General features: G+C 32.0%; 1 protein-coding gene and 1 non-coding gene across 2 annotated transcripts in view; both read right to left on the bottom strand.

Moving 5' to 3' along the window:
• Smp_153030 (hypothetical protein) overlaps positions 1 to 23,574 on the bottom strand; it is a gene marked incomplete at both ends in the record, with an annotated part of 31,608 nt that overhangs the window by 3,915 nt on the left and 4,119 nt on the right. Inside the window, 5 exons of the mRNA XM_018798669.1 lie at positions 663 to 875; positions 4,311 to 4,377; positions 7,974 to 8,193; positions 14,237 to 14,682; positions 17,095 to 17,210. Of these exons, the coding sequence (XP_018653588.1) occupies positions 663 to 875; positions 4,311 to 4,377; positions 7,974 to 8,193; positions 14,237 to 14,682; positions 17,095 to 17,210 (1,062 nt within the window). The remainder of the gene's footprint in view (positions 1 to 662; positions 876 to 4,310; positions 4,378 to 7,973; positions 8,194 to 14,236; positions 14,683 to 17,094; positions 17,211 to 23,574) is intronic.
• On the bottom strand, positions 20,371 to 20,442 carry Smp_tRNA_00087_Pseudo_TTG.1.1. The gene has a single exon. It is a non-coding gene (tRNA).

Here is a 23,574-nt window from a genome sequence, read left to right as displayed (position 1 = left end):
CTTTCACAAACCATCTAACTGATCAACTCATACTCCTATTTCAGTTGACATAACACATATGTACTTTTATTCATTAATAATTTTTGTAAACGACCTCTCTATGTTGAAAAGTAAAAGCTGTAAATAATGAAATGAGCTAGCATAATAACACTATGATAAGATTTAGAAGCCAATTGTCGGTGTCTTTGGTTAACATTTATTTACTATTATTGGTAAACAAAGAAATAGTAGTTGTATATGATTAATAATTTATTCAGGAAACCTATACTATTCTGTACATTTTCATACTTCAGATAATGGCTAGATAAGAATGTAACAATTAAACGAACCATAACACTTGAAATGGTTACATTTTCACTTATCCATCTAGCTAACTCTGAGATATATATTCATGATTTACTTGTGCTGATTACATGGATTGCGTCACTATCTATTTAGTTGTTTAAATAAAATTCCATGATACTATGTCTCTTATTTTCTGCGATGATTGTCCTAATCCACTTTTAGAAATAGTTTATATACATAGTTACACAAATAGGTAATTTAATAATAACAACACTAACGATAGTAATACTTGAATGCTCATTATTTATATATTTTGAAAGTCATTTTTAGCTACAAATTGAAGTTTTTAATTAATTGAAAGAGAGTAGACCATATACCGTCACTTAAAAAGTACTCAATGAGTTTATTGTTTTTGAAACTGATAAAGCATGCTAAACTAATTGGAATGAGAAATAAAATATCAAGTGAAAATACAAAGTCAAAACTTAATTGAAACTTGCCAATACAAATGGGTAATGCACATAATGGTTGAATGGCTCTTATGATTCGTTTTGATTTACGACAACTCATATCCATAAAAACAGTGATACCTTTGTTTTAATGGGAAGAAAATATAACACCAATAATTATGGCATAAATTTTAAATACAATTTGAACTAAATAAAATCCATTTGTAAGGGCTTTATATTTCCTCAGTTGTTGATATGCATACCTATCGCACAAGCTATTGGCCATCGGGGTTCAGTAGGCTAGTGGAAATGTCTGATACGGAAGTGACTAAGTTTGAGTTTAAGTGTAAACGTCTTTGTTAGGATGTAAAGATAAATACAAATAGAACGAAATTTACGTCCTGGAATATGTTGCTAGTTAACATTAAACTTTCATGACTGTTTGGAAACTAAAAATCTTATGCTACAGTAAAATGTTATAGGTGCATAATTTTAAGATTATTCATTTTGAAAGAGACAACCCAATAAAAAATAGCTTTCATTTAAATTGTATATGTATTAAAAGTAGGAATTAGTAGAAGGGTTGACGATTAATTTTTCCACCAAACCTCAAGTAAAAAAATCTGGAGTTTATATTAGGAGTAATAAAAAAGCTTTATGGTCTTAGATCAACAATAATTGAATAGCTACGACAAAGTAAATAAATTTGTGTATCTAGCTCTGGAATCGGAGTCACGCGTGTTGTCCTATTTAGGGCTCGTCAGCTAAATCTGCCTGTATCTCAATATTATTATTCACATCAGGACTCGAATCCGTTTCTTTTAGCTTAGAATCCCGACTTCGGGATGTATGTGCATTAACTCGACGTGCATCTTGGATTCCACTGATAACCACAAATCCAATTATTTATAGAAGCTCGTGAAAAACGATTGCATCTACGAAATCCATATTTATGCATTACCATTATGTTCACTGATTTGAATATGAAAATCTGTTGAACATTGACTGTTAGGTTAAATATATTATCGCTTTGAATATACATTACATATAGTGGTATTATGACGCAATTCACTATGTTGTCATGATGTGTATATATGCTTCAAAATAATGTCAGCTCATAAGAAATATATATTTAAGCAAGTTGTACCTACCTAAATATGAAATCCCTACACCAATAAAGTAATCCCATGGTAAATATATCCAAGTTATTACTTCTGTTGAGGTCATAATAGACTTCTGTTGAGGTCATAATAGAGGTGAATACAAAAATTGGCCAAGTAATTAAAATGTTGAATACGCCTGTTGTATAGAAAAAGAGGTTAGGAAAATGACAAATCATACTGAACAGTTAAAATTAAGAATTTTGGTTGGATATCTGAACGATCAAGGAGTATTGTTTTCATTAGGATTTCGGAAGTATTTGTATTTCGGCATTCAGTTTTCATGAAGGTGTCTATCCCTCAAATTTTTAGTTCCAGCTTCTAGTCCACTCAATAAGTATGTATATCTTATTACAAGAATCAATAACCAAAGTCAAAGAATCAGAAGTAGAAAAGTTATTAGACTCGAAGTTTAGTTTAAGATGTAAACAATAATCATTAATATGATTATACGTACATGATTTTAATTTTTCATTCTTTCATGCGACTTCCTCAGATAGATTAAAAATGGGTAATTATCAACAGATGAGAATGAAAACATGTTGGGTTCAACCATATTGGAAGAAACAGTTGTTGCAAATGACACTGGATAATCATTACAACCGTACGGTTAAATAAATATTGTTATAAACAACGAACACTCTATTCCATCTCATTGGTCATATGCTTTCGTCACAAGACGTGATAGTCACGATTGTGGTACAGAATAATGGTTGGGGATGTACATGGGTGAACTGTCCCAAAACTGATGGAAATGATTCTGCCTGACACTTCATGATTGTTCCAGTGGTTGGTTCTCCAGGTAGCATAGATTCATTATAAAAATGACCCTCAAGGATGAAGACTTAACAAACTGGGAAATATTTAAAATCCATTTTTCTAATATATTTGATCATATGAAGAATGTCATGCTGAGCTAAAGTATTATTGTCTAATGTTATCTTTATAAATCATCCACTCATCTGTATAGATATATTTGTATAAGTGATTATGTATATTAACAACAAATACTATTATATACAGGGTTACTAATTAACACTTTCATAAACAGGTTTTGAATTATTAAAATCACTAAATAGGATGTTATGTGACAGATGATTTGTTGTGATTTTTTGTTATTGAGTGATGACTGGACTATATACTTGAACCATCTGAAAAGTTTTTTAGATCGACTCCGTCTTCTAATTGTTCTATTGAAACTTAAGAAATACTGTGAGTCATCTTAGACTTCTTTGTTAAACCATATTTACTGAAATCAAATGGCTGATTATTATTCATGATAATCTGTGTAATATTATTAGAGTGTAACGCTGTTCAGTATCGTGTAAGTTGAATAGCATAAAACATATAATAGAGATATTGAATTAAACGATTCAACCTTGAGTTAAATTCCTCTCTAAATCTTGACATCTATTGTCTGATATGTTTGAAACATCGGGATAAGTCCTGTTAAAGTCAGAACTGATTGTTGTTTTTACAGGCTACTTGATTAAGGTTCAGTTAACTGACTAATACCTTACAAATTAATCACGAAACAATAGAATCTGTCGTGCTTGTTTAGTTTTCAGTTTGCATCAATTTCCATCAACAGTCATTAAATAGGAATAATATATTTGTAAAATCTCAGCGAATGAATTTTAATTAAATCCAACGTTTCGCCTGGCAATCTGGTCCAAGCTTTTTCAAGGAATTATAATCAAACATCAAAATTATCGAATATAAATAGGTACATAGTTCTTCGTTTCATTGTACACGAGAGTTCTTATATATTCCATCAACAGTGCTTAAAAAATGATTTGCCTTAAAAATATTATACATTAGTTGTTATACTAAGAGAATATTGTTTAAACGTTGCGTAAACAAGTAGTATATGACTAGTTCTTTGTTAACCATACCTATCTACCTAGTTAATTATTTCCTTAATTTGCATATATAGAGTGATAATAGATGTTGGGTTATAAAATAAGTTATTTAGGAAACGATATTTGCTGGAAAACAGATTTTACACCAAATAAATTGATCATTGGGTTTGGAATTATCGTAGTTTATCCGTAGTTTAAATGATAATGATCGTAATCGATAAACATATTACTAAATTTAACTTTGGAATTACATTGACTTACAAAACACAATAGAAATAACCAGTTTTTAGCTTTAGATTTTATTTAATTCAAATCTACGAAACATTTTTCCAATCGCCTGTTGCTATGCTATCAAGATTTTTAGTAAATTTTTGACTACATATAATTATTCAATATTATTGTCATCTAACATCTAATGCGTTTTCACTAATAGATCAAGAAACAATGTTAAAAAATTTGAAAGAAAATGTATTTAAAAAGAAATAAGATTAATGCAGTTGGAATAATATATTACTAGATAATATGCATTAAGTAGTATCTGGATGATTACTTACCCAATGCGAAATAAAAACAAGCCATTTGTCCAACAGTGGGCTTATTAATAATTCGTTTCAAAACAACCTAAATTAATGAATAATAAACATTATGAACAAAAACCATGTACAGATTGATTTAAAGAGATTTGTATTCAGTTGGAATCAAGAGCTTGTGTTGATGATGTCTATCAAAAATAAATAAATGTTTCTAAATTCACAAGTGATCGGTAGAAATACAAATGTGAATTGAAATTCTTTAATTAAAAATAAAGATCAGTTTTCATTGAAATTGTAGTGGCCTAGCTTCGTTAATCAATCACTTTGACACCGTTATTATATTAATCTGAAGGTATTTGAAATCAGAAGGCGATAAGAAGCAGCAACTACTGTTTATTTGCGGATAACACAAATAAAAAAACTACAAGCACATCGAGCAAATTTGAAGCAGAGAGGCTAATGTGTGAGCGAACGAATACAGAGGCAAATTTATAGTCAAATCAAATAAGACGCAGCTAGACAAGGTAAAGGCTTATAATAGGATTCGAGTACGTATATACATGAGAAAGAAAATGATTAATCGAGCGATATTTTAGCGACTGACATTTTAGTTAGAGAGATATATGTGTAGGCTGTCATATGTGATTAAGCGTAAACGTTTATGCAGATATGAAAGTGATCATAATGGTAGGGAGAAAAATAAGTCATTCTTCATACAGTGGGATATGTCTTCTGATTGTTGGCTGTGGAAAACACATCAACAGTGATAGTTCACTTTCAGCTATATACATATTGATTTAAAACTAAATGATAATTAAATATAGATTAAATTAAATGATAAATTTTGATTGGATTTTTTTTATCAACTATCTACCTTATGCTCAATTTATTCTAAATTATCAGGCAAAAATTTGGTAATGATATTTACAAACATCAAGATAATTTGGAATAGTTTACCTTTCTAAAATAGAAAAAAAACTATTTCATATGTGACATCTGACAATTAGTTTGTAAATTTTTAAGTAAGTCGGTTTTTCTTATTTTAAAATGGTATAGTAACCATTTATCTCCATGTATCGATCTATGATAAACAACCAACTTCAGCTTCAACTAAGTAAGGATATGAATAAGAAAAATTTACACATCAAATGATATTTTGAATTAATAACAAAACCCATTTATTGTTGGGAAAATTTTAATCAATTCACTAATTGGTTAAAATTTTGATAATCATCTATGAAAAAGTATTGATTATAACGTCCCTTTTAAAAGCATTTTTGATTGTTAAAATGTGTTAGTTACTAAAACGTGAGGATTGGTTTAATGTGTGTTAAACATCAAATATGGTCAACATTTATTTGTATTTCTTGTTTTCCCAAATGATGTTTTTTTAATCTTGGGAGGTGTGATAACAAAGGTGAATTGTATGGTTAAAAAATCTATGCAATTTAAGCTCGTTTAAAACGGAGTTAATTATAGCATACAAATTTCGTAAGTAATCCACTATCTCATAAAATGAATATTCACTTATCAGGTTTGATCTGTTCCTGTCATGTTAGATGGTATACGTGACAAGCTATGAAAAGTTTTCCTTTCGGACTACCGTAAAAGACTGTTAAGTTGTCGTGCTTGACATGTCAGTGTATGTTACTCTATGATTACTGAAAGGTTTCAAAATGAAAGTTCGAAAACATGTTGAGTCTTATTAAAATTTAAAAAATAAATAGAAAATTACTTACTATAAATAACGAAAAGATAATTATCGACACACTAGTAAGACATTTATACCACATTACCAATTGATCACTGTATATATTCAAAATTACACCACTGGAAGCCATAATGAATGCGATGACCTAAAATAGTGTACGTATAAAAAAGTACCTACTTTTTTAGATATAATAAATTGGCTCGAACGCTTTCTGTAAATAATCATCAAGGAGATTAATGTTTGTGAAAAGGTGGCTTTCTGAAAACAGAGATTTACACAACTATTCTATTTTAGAAAAGCACTTCTGATCAAATGAAATTGATAAGTTAACTCCCAGAGACCAAATACAAAGCCATTGATTAACGTTATCACATTATCTCCGGAGAATAAAAAGTTTCACATCTAAATCTTAAGGAGTAGATCTCATTTCACGTAGTAAGCAGAATAAATAATTTAAAAGATACCTCGGTAGTTTCTGACTTTTATTGGTGTTTTTTCCGAAAGATGGTAAATAAAGTATTAAGCTACATTCATAAAGATTGATTGAATTTAGCCACAAACACCATTGGATGACGTCTCGTGGTCTATAGGTCTGATAGATTAATTTATTAGTTTACTACAACCATTATTATGAATGTGTACGTATCTCACCGTTTACATAGATTACAGATTAAAATAAATTTGTTGACTATTAAAATGAACTATTTCCAAGCCCTTGTTGTATCGTCTATAGTTTGAGTTATAACGGTGATAAACTTTGACTTCATCTAGTACAGATAATTTAGGTATCACTTGTTCAGTTAATAGATTATAAAATAAAATGTTAGACTTCACTACAAAGACTCTCATACTGACACCAACAACACGGAAATATAAACCCTTACGAATTCTTATTTATCTGTTACTTCTCACTTTTGATAAATCTCTTTAGCACATTAAAGAAATCTACTCAACATTTATTAATAATCTTTAAACTCTAAATACCTATTTTAACCTGAATTTTTTATTATACTATTACGCACCGACAACTCCAAGTAGTGTTCAACTGACAGCATTTATTTACGTTTAGTAGTAAACATAAAAACTTTTGCGCATCTGCATTTTAACTGTTATAACGTATAGATTTCTATGCCGACTAATATATATGTATATATATATATGTGTCCAATGATATAGAAAATACGTACGAACAGTATTGGGTGCTATTCGGTCCTTCCTATCTGCCTAGCCCAGTCCGTTAAGTCCAGAACACAAATAACAGCCTCAGCAATATGAATCATTATTTACAAGCATACTGGGTTATATATACTAACCAAACAGACCACACATATCAAAAATAGAAAAATAACATTTGTACAGTAATTGGCCAATGTGGCTGTAGCTAGGGGGAAAGTAATCAATAATAATAGTTCCAAGGTCAAAATAAAGGTTATGATAAGAGGAACACAGAAACGATTAGGTCACTTATTTAACAACTATCCAATAGGAATAGGCGTATTACATTTGTCCATAAATGGACCTCAGATTTATGATTCATAATTCGCCAGGGGATACAACATTAACATTCTCAAATTTAGTAGTAAGAGGTTGGAGAGAGTTTTCAGGAAACCCTTGTGTTCGATGGTACTCGTCAAGAAGGCATTCCATCGATCAGACTAATGTTTTCTGTAGGGTCCAAACCCCCATCACAAAGCTTCACAGTCCGTGACGTTATCACTGAGGTAATAAATAAACGACCAGTCACTCACAAAGCTAACAAATGTACATTCAATGTTTATTGAGTGAGATTCAATATCTTCTTAGAATCATGTGGAATCCATCACAAAACTAGTCACAATGAATAAATTTTTATTTACTACAGTGGTTTTGTTTATCTTCATAAAACCAGTAAACCTGATAACTGAACACATAGAACACCATTTTTATTAAAATTTATCGTACTTGATTGTAAGATAAAAATTTATAAAACTTACCCGTAAAGCACAAAATCGTCTATGTACAATAATCCAGCATAATAAGTACAAAAAACAAGGGAGTACAGCTGTGATAGCGGCACAATCAATTGGTGTTATAATTCTTAGACTGCGAATATAACAGTGTATAAATATTTGCCATAAACTTGATAAAAGACTACATCTAGCAATAATTTTCATAATTTTTGGTTGATCACTTGCTACAATGATAGCATGGTTCCTGAATTAATCAAGTTATAGGGAAAGAGTGAAAGAGTGAAAGAAAGCAATTATTCAACTGATAAAATTACTCAATTAAAGGTTACAGATAATGATCTTTACATGAAAGAATAAACTATCTGAAATTAGTAGGTGTTAAAAGAAGTGTTTAGTCTGGACAAAATGAAAACTTTTCAATGAAGAAAATGTTTTCTTCCGACGATCTCATTTATTAGAGTTGCACAGAAGTCATCTATAAAAACAAAAACTTATTGTCTCATTAATGGGGGTACTTAGAAGTCAATCAAATTTTAAAGTGACGTAATAATCAAAGGATAATAAGAATAAAACAACATGTAGAAACGAGATGTAAAGATTTTCTCTCTTAACAATCATACGGAAGATAAAAGTATGAATCAAGATGTCTGAAAATAAGACTGAAAACAGAGATGTGAGACAACTTTCTACTTGGAGAATATGGGAAGATGAAAAACAGAACACGTGTCAATTGACAAATTATGGAATGGTGTTAGGACCATGGTCAAGTGGATAGATCTTCATATCTCCTTTCTACGTGTTATTTCATCCATATTACCCTTTAATCATTACGTTACTTTAAATTTTGATTGACTTTTAGCACCTTTGTTAATGAGGCAATAACTTTTTGTTTTTACAAATTGATATGTGTAAAAAGTACCGATTATCCTATTGTGCAACTCTAATAAGTAAAATCATTGAAAAGAAACTTTTCCTCACTAAAATGTCATCATTTTGCGTAATAGTATATTGTATTTCTGTTGGTGTTTTATTTTTGAAATGATACTGCCTAGTGACATCCATGTTTAATGAATTTTTAAACTAAAGCTCTAAACATTTAAATTGCATGTCAGAGTTTGTAATTTTTTGTTGATGATAGTAAGTAACTCAACAGGAAGAAACGTACATCATGGATTTCATTATGGTCACAATTCAAAAATCTACTGACACTTGTGACTGAATGATAAGAGTGACTAAATCCACTGAGGGCGAATATATGTCAATAAAGCCTGATGAACTAAAGTCCTCAATACAAAAGATGACAAAAAATATACCAAATAATTCATGCGATTCCACACAACCGTCGGTGTTCAATTTTTAAGTTAGAATATAAAATGATTCCAGCCACCTGATTACTGAACATTACGAATAACTAGGTAGTTTTTCCGTACTGTTGGGAGACTCACTAACAGTAGGCACCTACTACACAGTGAAGGATTGAAACTGAGAATTTCAGGTTTCATGACGAGTAAGTAATTTTTGGATCAGTGAGTTAATACTCAGCGTTTTGTGCATCTAACTTCGATCAGTTCACTATGTCCTACAACTACCATTCACTGAAATAGATGATGTCATTTTCACGCTTGACATTGTCTTTTAGCTTTGTCCTGACAACATGTCAAGAAAAAAGTATGTCGGTTTAAAACGAGAACGAAAGAATCAGTAAAAATACGTTTAAAACTCACATAATCATTTCAGTGACTGTCAATGCTTCCAAACGGAATAACAAATTGATAATGAGGTATATCGGGTAAATTAAAATTAACCAAAATGATATAGTGTAAGAAGCCAACGACGGAGGATTTACAAGTTCCTGAATGACAATAATAATGATAATAATAATAACTATAATAATAATAAAATCTTTTATAATGAGACACATGACTTCTGTGTAAGTATAAATTATTGTACTTTGATAAAATAACTTAGAATTCAGTTAATCATTCACTTCTTATCATCAGTAGTATGTCAAGTCTGAATAAAATAGTGATAATTGGGTGATGTTAATTTGTGGTGAAATTTATGTTTGCCTGAAACATTATTGGATGAGAATCTTGCTATATAAAGAAAAATAATCTCAAGTTATGATCTAAACCAAAATATTCCCCATTTTCGACTAGGTTAGTTGAACAACAAATACCATTTACTTGTTAGATCTTTCGTAAGTTCATGATTGTCCATTTTTTATAAGCTTGAAACCGAAACTCAAAACCAGATCCCAGTTTCCAAAATGCAACCCAGCTGTTGAATACCGTGATGGCAATCTCTAATGGAAACATATTTATTGGTTATGCATTATTTCATATTTGCCCTGTTGTAAAGATTTGCATTTTCATCTATTGTTTATAAATGTATCGCAAATCCATAATTCGTATTGAGAGAAAAGTGAATTTTATGAATGAATTTTATCCAATGTTATGCACCCACCAATGATAGCAACGACGACACTAAAGATCAATACTACTCGAGGCTGCAATCAATCATAGTTAAGTGCTCATGAAAGGACCTCACCATCCCGATGGGAGATCTAAATGATAAAGTCGGAGTGGACAACACAGGATATGAAAATATAATAGGACTACATGGACTAGGACGGAGAAATGAAAATCGGGAGCGATTCGCAAATCTATGCGCATTCAATAAATTGGTTGTAAGTGTCACAATATCTCCACACATATGCATACACAAAGTTACATGGATCTCATCGGACCACACGACGGACAATGGAAGACTTGAGAAACAAGAGAGGAACTGACATAGCTTCAGATCACCACTGGTTGGTTGTAGCCAAGATGAAACTGAAGCTAAAGAAACACTGAACAAATGGGGGAACAGCATTACAAAGGTTTAACACAGCCTTCCTTCGAGATACTGACAAGCTCAAACAATCCAAGATAACTCTCAACAACAGGTTACAAGCTTTACAGGATCTACTGAAAGAACAAGAAGCTACGATGGAGAACAACTGGAAAGGGGTCAAGGAAGCACTAACTTCAACGTGTCAGGAGGTTCTGGGTCCTAAGAAGCATCATCATAAGAAATGGATCTCTATGGAAACCCTGGACAAGATTCAAGTAAGGGAGAACAAGAAGACAGCAATTAACAACAGTCGAACTAGAGCAGAGAAAGTCAAGGCACAAGCAGACTACGCAGAAGCAAACAGGGAAGTGAAGAAAAGCATTAAAGCCGACAAGTAGAAATACATCGGAGAACTAGCAACGACGGCGGAAAACGCTGCAAGAGAAGGGAATATGAAACAACTATATATACGAAGAAACTGGCAGGGAAATATAGTGAACCGGAGAGACCAGTCAAAGATAAAAAGGAAAGACAATCATTGAGATTCAAGAACAGAGGAAAAGATGGGCAGAATACTTCGAGGAACTGCTGAATAGACCAGCTCCATTGGATCCACCGAACATCGAAGCAGCGCACACTGACCTTCCTATAGATGTCACTACAGCAACGATCGAAGAAGTCAAGATGGCCATCAGACAAATCAAGAGTTGGAGAGCGACAGGACCTGACAATATACCAGCTGAAGCACTGAAGTCAGACATTGAAATAACTGCAAACATGCTTCACCTTTTATTCAGGAAGATTTAAGAGGAGGGACAAATGTCAACGGACTGGAAAGAAGGAAACCTCATCAAGATATCAAAGAAAGGAGACTTGAGCAAATGTGAGAATTACAGAGGCATCAGTTTGTTGTCAGTACCAGGAAACGTTTTCAACAGAGTGTTGCTGAACCGGATGAAAGACGCAGTAGACGCCCAACTTCGAGATCAACAGGCTGGATTCCGTAAGGATCGGTCATGCACTACGGATCATCGTTGAACAATCAGTTGAGTTGAACTCGTTACTTCACATCAAATTCATTGACTATGTTGAGATGTTTGACAATGTGAATAGGAGAACATTATGGAAACTTCTTCGACATTATGGATTGAGTAGATGAGAAGATTGTCAACATTATTCAGAACTCATACGACCGACTAAAATGCAGGAAATTTATTATTTTTATTTATAAGCTTATCGCATAAATAGTTCTGGGTAAGAAAAGGTCAATATAATGAGTCACTTAGTATTGTGTCCAAACACTGATTTTTAATCATCAATAAATGTAAATCATATTCGATGGGCAGATAAAAATCCTTATGTTTATTGACAGCTGACTGAAAATAGCTTCCATTTAATTGGAAAACCATGCTAAATATAATAATGTGCTTATAAAGTATTTTTTTGTAGTTATTTTGTAGAGGTTCATTCATATTTTGGACGACATCATTAGAAACCTGAGAGTACTAAACAGCCATTTCATTCTGTAAATGAACTCTTTAATCAAAGATATTAATGGGATTCAAAACCATCAGGTCCCACAGCGACGACTTAATTATTAGGCTGCATTGTTGGTATGCAGTGACCCGAATTTCCTTCTTCATTCTACATGTATTACATCCTGACGATCACCCAATATCGTTGGTGATAACTGAATCATCCTCAATATGACTGAACCTTTTCTTCGATGTCTTACGATTAAAAAATTAAATATTCATCGCTAAGGTAGTTACCAATGAACGACTAATTATGGTATAGTTAGGGTGTTTGTGTAGAATAGATTAATTAGCAGGTGGTATCTATGTTCTTATTAGATAATGATAGTCTGACGATTTGCACATTTCGAGACCAAAATATGGACCATCAATTCCAAGGCTACTGGTTTAAGGGTTACGCACTTACCGTGAGGCCTGAAAATCCTGGGTTTGACCACTGGTGTCGTCGTTGATCCTCGCTGTTAAAAAATCTCATATCAGGGTTAAACACCTGTTTTCTGGGATACTTCGATTAGTGTAGTTTTATAATGAATACGCCTTCGATATTACAATCTATTCTACACTGTTGAATACTACTCAATAAATAATGAACTGTTATCACTAACATTTCTCCCCTTTTATTTTTTTAGTTAGATTAGAGAGTAATTTTTACTTGGGTAGTAATCAAAGGATTTCGTTTCGATTTGACAGACGGAGTCTATCTTAACGATGGTGACTAATGTTTTTTATAACTGAATACCAGTTATTAAAGTGTTTCGTTTAGCTCAATAACATCATTTCAGCAATTCCCATGGTTAAAAATTGCTTATAAAAGATAAGCTGTATAAATAGAGTACAGTGTAAAAACGGTATAGTATTTATCATTCAGTCTGAATACATGTGACAGCTCACGTACACTTGAGTTTGTTCATATATAATTTGAATAAGCCCTTTTCGTATAACAACAACTTATCTATACCATTCTACCTTTATTACAGTTGCTCTTGTATGAACAGGTATGCTTGAGCATTGCTTACCACCTACGCACATATTCATTCTGATAGCTTTAATGTTAGTCGCCTAATAGATTTGATGATTCATTCATTTCCCTATGTACATATTAATCCTATTGATCCGACTCGTACGCTCACTCGTTCAGCACTAGCCTTACATTCCTACTTCGCGTGTCTGTGGTTTTGGTGACCTGTGCGTCGTGCAATAATAAACGCGATCAACAGTTCGTATTCGTCTTCTGATTTATACACCTTTGAAGGTGTTATCTAGAAACGGTGATCAGGACGAATATTATACGAGGTTTAAGGATTATATTGAATACCGACCACGACATACGTTAATAATAAAAGGGGTAAGTAACAGCCTCAGTCGAACAGCCTTTGGTACTAGTCAATCGATAAACAGAAACCAAAATCATGTCTAGTTTTTAAAGCTGATAGAATCCTACTAGTTACTTTCTAATCTCCTAGCTGGGTCAAGTGACTTGATACTATATTATATTTCATTTTACTTCATGTAAATTGGGAGAAATTTATCAGGGAGTACTGGGTTCAGAGTTGTTGCTAGTTGGCGCGCAGGGGAATTGGGATTCTTTGTTCAATAGGAATTCAGTGGTAACTCAGATGGCTCAATGTAAATATCTTTGACTAAAACATTTCTGATACGGATTTAGATCGCATAGAGAACATTGTTTTTTTACGGTCATGAATTTGTTTTGCTAGCAGAATACTTTTGTTCACAGCTACTTGTAAATTGGTTCATATTACTTAATAATAGAAAGCGTACATAAAATCACCATATTCAGAACTACGGTTTACCTGAAAAGTTGAATTATCCCAGTAAGTGTAAACATAGATATTCGGTACGCATTCTATAAAACAAACAAATGATGTACTAATGAATGCTGTAGTAAGAAAATACCATAGAATTTGTCGACATAAATGTTTCAGTTGTTCGGTATGCTTTTTATGTGTTCCGATGATTTTCCAATCATGTTTTTTGTACAAATGTTTCACTGCCCATTGAAGTTTATTTTGGTTAATCTGTTGTGTATTGTCCTGCTTTTGATTTGCGAAAGGTAGTACGGGAACTTCTAATTTAATTGAGGATATACTAAGTTTATTAGTTGCATTCTGTTGACACAGTTGCTGTGTTGTGTCATCGTTTAATTCATTTAGCTGGTAGATTGATTGTGGTTGTTGCTGCGGTTTTCCTGTACTTGTATTAATTGCAATTTGATTATTGGGTAGACTAGATCTAGAGTAAATAGAATCTAATTTTTCACTGAACTGACTGTCTTTATGACGATGATGTAATTTCCTTGTTTTTAATCGTATTGGAGGTAGTTTAAAACAGGAACAATCATGCTAAATGGAAATAATAATATGCAGAGATAGATTGGAAAATAACATTGAAGTACGGGAGACAAGTTGTTTTCTTATAGTGGAGATACATTCAAATGTTTATTTATAAAAAAAAAGGTTGTAGTGGATAGTCACTTGGAGCTTTAACTCAGTTTTATGGTACTCACATTTTAACCCTTAAATTGCAGATTAAAATAAGCAACTACTTACTTTAGTTTAGCCAACTAGTTGGTACCTCTGAAATCCACACAAACTGTACAGAGTAAAACCAAGCAAATAATTATATTCTTGACAAATGCACCAAGTACACTCATCACTTTTATAATATTGCTGGTAACAAATGGAACATAAGTGGCGAAGATAGGATTCATAGTACTTAACGTCAGTTACGTTTGATAAACCAACCCTGAAGATAGCTTACATTTTAGAACTGAATATAAGCATTTTTGGTTATCAATGCAACCGCTAAAAAGCAAGTAGGCCATATTGCAACTTGATCGATAGCATTCGATCAGCACTAAGAAGGACTTGACACGCATGACATTGATCACCATCCAGTGATCAATCAATTGTGAGTAAGTAGAGACTATTAAAACTCCTCAAAATTATGTCCAGTTTGTAATTATCAGAAAATAAGGTATGTCACAAGGGAATCTCTGATGATCGCTTGAGATACCGAAACAAAATACTTGAATACATTATTTTGAACAGATTTATTTTACACTAAACGTCATTTAAATGAATATTCGAATACTAGCAAAGAGGAGTTTTGCGTTTAGTAAACATCTATTGCCTTTTACTTATATAGGTTGATCATACATAAGTAACAATGAGATAGAAGAATGTAACCTATATTTTTTTATTGTATATAAGGAAGAAATGATTGCGCTAAATTATTTTGAATAGCTGTAATGGTGTAAGAGTTTTATTATTTGAATTAATATGAGCTTCATCATAGAACGCCAAACAACAATCGACAACATTTGATGACGTTTGTACACTAGTCAACAAGTGATCAGTAAACGGGCCTCATAGTAAAGGCCGCGTTTAATAAGAGCAACTGATTTGAGTCAGGTATATGTCATCAACTTGACAACTGCAAGCCATTGCATGGAGTAGATAAATTGTTTATCAAGAAATATTTCATTGGGCTCAAGCAACACTGCGCTTCAATTTAAATTTTCGAACAAGAAAGTACCTAACTTGCTTCATAGTGAAATTAAAATAGTCTTGATGACTTCTTTAACTGTTTCTTAATGCTTATAGATATTTAAACAAATTATAATTAAAGACGAAAATCAATAGTATCGCACAGGTGAAATCATGATGTTTATGTCCATATAAGCCTAATAGATGATTATCAACGTAAAAGGTTTTGTTCAAAAATAACTCCAACTACCTTTCAACATAGATATCTTCAACAATTTAAATTGTAAAGAGGATTCGATGAATTGGAATTTATTTAACTTATTTAAATAAACTGCAGTGCATAGCTTCCTCAAAAAAGCTATCGATCAACACTCACTCAAATTCATTTCGTAAAATCAAAGGTAAAATAGATAAATATGTATATTAGTCTTCAGAACATTATTCGATCAAACAATTTAAGTGAATGGTTGATTTACTGAAACTAAGTAGACATTAGTTTGTTGCAATTGTGTGTACATATTAATTCGTTGAAGCAAGAAATGGTTGAGCTTGAGTAGCGCAACTCTCAGACACCTCAGTTAATGAAGGTTGATAGCCTGATCAACTAGCTAATGATCTAATCTTAACCTCAGTATTACTCACTTAGCTATCTCATGATGCATAAATAAGGCTACGAAGAAATTCTTTAACATGAACTAATAACCTATCATAAACAAAGCAAGAACCTGGCACAAATTCATATCAGCTAGAGTTACCGAAACACATCACTGCAATAAGGGAGAGTTTTCAAGATTGACATTAGTTCAGAAGTAATATCCATGGTGCCTACGGATGTCCTCTAGTTCCAAAGACCATATTTCACAGTTATAATGTGAAACCGAACGTGTCACATCGAGAAAGGCCAATAAACTATGTTATCTGCCCTACTGAAAAACTATTTCTTTCAGTTATACTACTCATCAACGGTTCGTGCTCATGACCCAACTGAAGATGTAGTCCAAATCCAACATAGCTCATGGAGAATAGGTTATTTTTTTAGATTTTCGAGCTATGGAACGCGATAATTCACATTTTTGAATCTATTCATTTCTCAATTTTTTCAATGAAAAAATAGATAAATTATCAAGATTTAGGTCTATTTATCATCAGTCGCATCGCACAACTATGCATTTTAATTCAGTTTAGGATAGATCATTTTTCAATGATTTTATCTAGCAATAAATAATCACAGAAATTAAAGAAAAAAGTCCTCATAAAGAAACCTACCGTCGGAGCTACCAAATCATCTAATTGTATTTGGTCTATACAAGTATCACTTGTTAAAAATGACCCATTTTCTAATTGAAGAGATAGTGAAGAACGTGTTGGATTCAAATGGCTATCTGAAAGGGAAAAAAATAAACAAAAATATGTAGATTAGTATGTAGGCAAAACGACTTTTGACACTTAAAATATGCTGACAAACCAGCATTGAAGAAAACTATAAGAATAAATACATATTATCAAATATTCCCATTGGAAAATTAAATCGAACAAGTCTTTTTAATATTGCTTAATAGTATTATTTGCATCTTGCATGTATTTTAAACTCATATATTTACACATAATATATTATTTACATGGAAAAAATACTACTGCCTGATGAGCATTCACAAAACCGAAGAACTCATTTAACCTAGTATGTACTTCTTCATTATGTTGATAATCTACAAGGAAACCATATATAAAGTTGCAGTTCCAACTTTCAACATTCTTAGCCAGATATCCGTCAGCAATATTACGGCGTATTTCTTTCAAGATATACAGAAACTATTTGCAATCTCGATGCTATACAACTGATATGTTTTTGTAGTAAATTGTACCTGTCTTTGACTCCCATTTTATCCCATTCGAAACCTATCATCTTGGCCAACCTGCATCTCAGTGTTCATGTCAACACTGAGACTCAAACCTAGTAACTTTGGCTTCCTTTGACATGTCCTAAATATGTTGAAACTCTCATTTCGGATTCCACCGTTAGCCACATACCCATCATTATTATATTGTTCAAAACGCTTAAATTTCTCATTGATGAAGTTAAAATCTTTCAAATGAACGAATACGTCATCAATGAATGCTATGCAAATTTTCTCACTTTATATTAAATTTCCCTTGGGATGAATTCTGTTGACAGTAAATTATTTAATGATAAAAAAAATAATCGTCGATTTGGAGTGATTTCCATTGTACTAACTAAGCCAGTTTTTATGTAAGAAAATAACCAAATTGATTTATTTTAAAAAGCCCTCTGAGGAGGGAAGAGGTTAAACCTGGAAGTAGTGAATTATATTTGTTATTTTTCTCCTTATAACAGCCTAGCATTTACTGTTTACTGTTAGTTTTGTATACAAATATTCACCTGAAATATCTGTTATCTATTTAAAAATTTAAGTACTGGAAAATTAATCAATATATTTGTGGTGAAATGATTAATGTCATTCAATTATTTTTTTATTAGCAATTGCTTTAATAATAATTTATGTGAAATACTTATACTACTTATTATAAATGCCTGTCAAACAACACAATTCATGGTTAAATAAACATAGGTAACATACATAACATTAAAGTTCTGATAAGCAGGCAGTAGCCAAAGTTTATTATTATCATTGATTTTTACATGAAATTCAAATCTGAGTATAAAAGAACCAATTTATATTTGCTTTACATTTCTGCATTACATTAGATGATCAGTTAAACGAATCTGAAAATACAGTGATTTAGACCAGTGGTGAAGTCGTGAATAAGCACCGCTAATTGGTTCTATGCTAAGAAGAGGCAGCTTTCAGGATTTCTTGGTTTTCAAAATCAGTTCTTGATGAGAAACTTTAAATTTAACAATCTTCACAACATCCTGTCATGGTAAACACCGAGTGATCTATTCAAAACTTTAAAAAGATTTTCTTTAGTGCTGGGTTTATTTAAAAGCCAATATGACAGATTAATTCAATACACATCTGATCAAATACAAGAATTCACTGTTCGTAATGAAACGCTACTTTTAGATCAATGATTTAGAATCTCATACCATATGTAATAACGTCCTCCCCAAGGTGAGTGAACTGAGTTAATCACAATTAGGCAATAAATTTTCGAGACCGCTAAATAACAAATGTTTGCCGTCCTTAACGACAGCCTGCTCAAACATTTGGGTCACCTATTTTCCGACTGTACAAATATTGCGATTCAGATACCCTCTTTAGATTTGTTTTAGACTGAATAGTTATGGATGTTAATTGTATATGCTAGAGTGCCAGGTTGTAAATTATTATAATGCTAAATACTAGTAAACTTAAACAGAAACACTGTTAGGAATATTTTTGAAATGTGTTTTGAATAGTCACAGTTCAATAGTATTTTGGAAAGACATTTGTCGCAACATTACATATTTCGTGCTGAGAATTCTTCACTGTATGAACATTTATGGTATTAAATAAACCTATCATGATTATTTTAACTTGCATACTTTATGCTGACTAGTCCATCCTGTACAAGTGAAGCTTTAATATTGAACTGAAACCATTGTACACTATGAAGTATCAAGTGGCTGTTTAGTTCAAATATGTAATTTTCATTTGTGAGCATTTAAGATGTCATATGAGATTATAGTAGCAGATGACAGTTTATTTGACTTGTATAATATTTGTAATAAAACGATTCAAATCGAAAACATGATCTAAGCAGTTCAAACTGTTTATAGATAAGGGACTTTTCTCTGCAGAATTGACGTTAATTCTTCTTTAGTGACGTAATGAGTTTCTTTTCTTAAGCAAAGACCTGAAATAATATCGCCACAATTGATTAATTCGGTGGATTTTCATGATTTCTTGTCAAGTTTGAGTTGGCCAATACCATGATCAGTTTTCTGAAAAACTGCGCAGACAAATAAAAAAAAATCTGGAATCATACCGGAAACGGATCATCGAGAAGTTTTCCTTCTGCTGATTATATTTTATTCTTTTACACCCTAGACTCAGTCATGTAAAAATAGTGTTTAGTATTTAGTTCGTTTCAGTTTGAAGAATATGAATAGGAGCTATTGAAGAGTTTGAAAACAAAATGATACAGTCAATGGAAATTCCATGATTTTCAATAGCTTTTTTCAGCTGACATCAACTGATGATGAAAATCTATTTCAAATTATAAAAGATTTCTAAAAATTCATAATTCATTTTTTCCATCATTGACTGAAATGAATGATTAACTATTCAAGTCATAATCTTATAAAAGGAAAATAAGTTGATTAAATAATTAAATAAATAGAACATTTAAATTATATTCACTTAGAATTGTTTGTTTGAATCTTGCCCATTGATGTTTTTAGGACTGCAATTGATCAGTCGCTTATTGACATATGTGTATAATGTGCGTATTGCCTCGATATAGCCTAAATTCACAAGCATGGTAAGCAGAGATGGATAGTGGCTAGCAGTGGAATCGAGGACGCGCGTTTCGTCCTATTTGTGACTCGTCAGCTGGATGTACCTGCATCTCAGAGTTGATGTTTACTCTGAGACTCGAACCCAGTACCTTTCGCTTCAAACGCCATCGCGTTATCCACTCGGCCACTGAGTCCTGATAGCCACTTGCTTGTGCAATGAGGTGAAGTTTAATTTCACTTGGTATTGTTTGTTTGGATCTTCCCACTGATGTTTAGGACTGTAAATAGGACGAAACGCGTGTCCTTAATTCCACTGTTATCCATTATCCACCTTTGCATTTAAATTACATTTTTATTATTTTAATTACCTATTGCTAAAAATTCTTAATATTCACTTTTTTATATTTGCCTTTCTAACTTCATGTTAAGATTTAAAATGGAGATTAAAAGGAAATTTACTTGAATAAACGAACTAGTAATTTTGATGTAAATTTAGGAATAAACCTGTACAAATTCAGCGTACAAGACAAACAAAAGATAAAAGCAACCGTAGCATCAAAAACGTGACAGATAAAATGAAGTTTGGCAAGCTGACCAAGTAGTCTTTTTCTACTCAATCAATCCGAAAGTGTACGAAATCTCATATTCTATTTTTTTTAGTGTTAGTAGACTACTGAACTGCTGAATTTCGATTAACCAAAAATTAGTCTTTATACTACATGTTTTACATTAAATTTAGAATTAAGAAAATAGACAAATAGGAATTGCTTAAAACAATGCCTAATCTTCAGTACTATTTTATGTTATCCAAAACCATGTTTATATAATATACGACTTAAATTTCATTTATTTACTTCTTATCCATTTCTATGATAAAGAAGTTTTTGTAGAAATTTTTCGGAAATTAGAAATGGGATTTTCGAACTATGGACTACAGTCAACTATAAAATTAGAAAGAATATTTTACTCAGCAGCTAAGTGGATAATGCACTATCGTTTGAAGCGAGCGGTACTGGGTTCGTGTCAGAGAGTGGACATCAACAAGTCTGTCATGCAAGTACATCCAGCTGACGAGTCACAAATAGGACGAAACGCGCGTCCTCGATTCCACTGCTAGCCACTATCCATCTCTGCTTACCATGCTTGTGAATTTAGGCTATATCGAGGCAATACGCACAGTATGCACATATGTCAATAAGCGACTGATCAATTGCAGTCCTAAAAACATCGATGGGAAGATTCAAACAAACAATGCTAACTGAATTTATATTTGACAATTGTTTCATTCTAGCATTGAAAATTCTTTCATGGATATGGGGATTTCCGAAATATCTCTCACCGATATTAAGCTTTGATGGACACTGCTTTATAAAAATGCATCTGAATATCTCCCAAAATCACTTTAGTTATGCCAACTATTAGCTGGTATTTTAGAGTGGGTGTTTAGGGATCTTGGAGAGAATCAGTGAACAGTTGATTTTCAATGGTTTAGTAGTCAGTAGTTAGTTGTAGAATTATGAGCTTGACCTTTGTCCTTTACGAAACTCATCAGCTAGATGAACATATATTATATTTTTAATGTTTGTACGAAGATTCGTTATTGATCATATCTAGGCTCTGCAACTCATCGGTTAAATTGTTGGTGTTTGTAATAAAGAATACCAACTTCGAGTCACTGTGAATAGTCAAAGTGGGTAGCAAGTTTATCCAACTAGCGATTTCCAAATCAGACAAAAGGTGAGTTAATGATTCAGGTGTTAGCTACTCTCCAGTTATAATGAGAGGTTATGACCTGTTGAGTTATAAACCTTGCTGATTATGCAGTAATTAGTAAGCGACGTCAGATATAGTTTGTGTTTTATCATATTTTGATTAAAGTTGACTATAAGAAATATCGCGGATACCAATCGACTGACTGGATACGGTTGTACTAGTTAGGACGATTGAAAGTGCTTGATTTGATCCTACTTGGCACTCTTAATGTTATCCACTGTTAAAAAGTCTCAGATTGGAACAATACATTTGTTCGATCTTCTCTGGTTTTAAATGGATTACAACGTAGCTTCATTTCATGATGAATACTATTTATAAACTTTACGAATTCTGTAAGAAACTACTGTAGTAAAAAGTAATAACTTATCTTGAAGACCAATTAGGTTTTTAAGAAAGTTATGTTAACAGACTAGTGAAACAGTATGTAATCCTGGAAACTAAAAATCTTAATATAAGTCATCATTTCTCGACGTAGTGGTTAATTTAAGTAATTTTATTAGCTTTATATAGTCCGTATAAAGATGACTGCGTTTATTCCAACTTATAAATAACTCATTAAATGAATGAAACCATAATCTAACAATAAATTCATCTAAGGTAATATAAGAAAAAATATTTTTGATTTATTTAGTTGGTTCTCACTTATTCAGTAGCAAGTATTGTATGAGTATTCTATCGGGTTGTATTTTTTGACAGAAAAAAACTCTACATTGTTTCAAAATGATCTTGTTAGTTAGTCATCAGGAAACCTTTGTTGAACTAGGTTTCATGCCATTTGGTACGCATCAACGAGGCGTACCTAGAATCTTGAAAGAACTGATGCTCTGTGAAGGGTTCTAAGTTTTATCACCCGGTTTCATAATCTGAGTAGTTATAAGTGATCACTCAGCCTGTATGAACTGGATATTTATGTCTGAGTGATAGAGGAGTGGTGACCAATGTAGTTGTTATCGATTCTATCAATCAAGCTAAAATGTGGGTACTAGTCGAAATGATTCTATATCGTGACTAAGTGTTCTTCACTTAACGGACGACGAAAAAAAGAACGGCAAAGTTTGAGATATAATGTTTAATTATTATTTGCGACTTATCTACAGTATGTTGAGTTTCCTTCCTTTTTCCCCGGCTATTTTGGCATAACGTTGTGATGTGATTTTTTTCATCTTATTAAACGTTTTTTTCTTCTTTAAATTGAGATATTAGCAGTCAAAGAAACCATATGAAAGATGAAGAAACTAGTTGTATTTGTGTATATATATGTGTGCATGTAAATAAGAATGATAAGAGGTTGATTTGTATTATTTAACAAACGGGTGTGATATAAATTAAGAAAACAATATTCTTCTTTAAAACATTAAACATTATACAAACGTTTCATCCTCTATTTTTTCTTTCTGTCATGATATAATTCATTAAACTAATCTAAATAGATCTAGAATTAGTGCAAATTAACATACCCGTTAATGTTGTTTCCCAAAATTATGAATGACATAAACTAAAACTAATAAGCATGATAAGCAGAGATGGATAGTGGCTAGCAGTGGAATCCAGGA

This window comes from Schistosoma mansoni, chromosome 7 (genome assembly GCF_000237925.1).
Source record: "Schistosoma mansoni strain Puerto Rico chromosome 7, complete genome".
Taxonomy (NCBI): Eukaryota; Metazoa; Platyhelminthes; class Trematoda; order Strigeidida; family Schistosomatidae; genus Schistosoma; species Schistosoma mansoni.
Note: the sequence above shows the minus strand (reverse complement) of the source record. Positions and strands in the feature narration are given on the sequence as shown.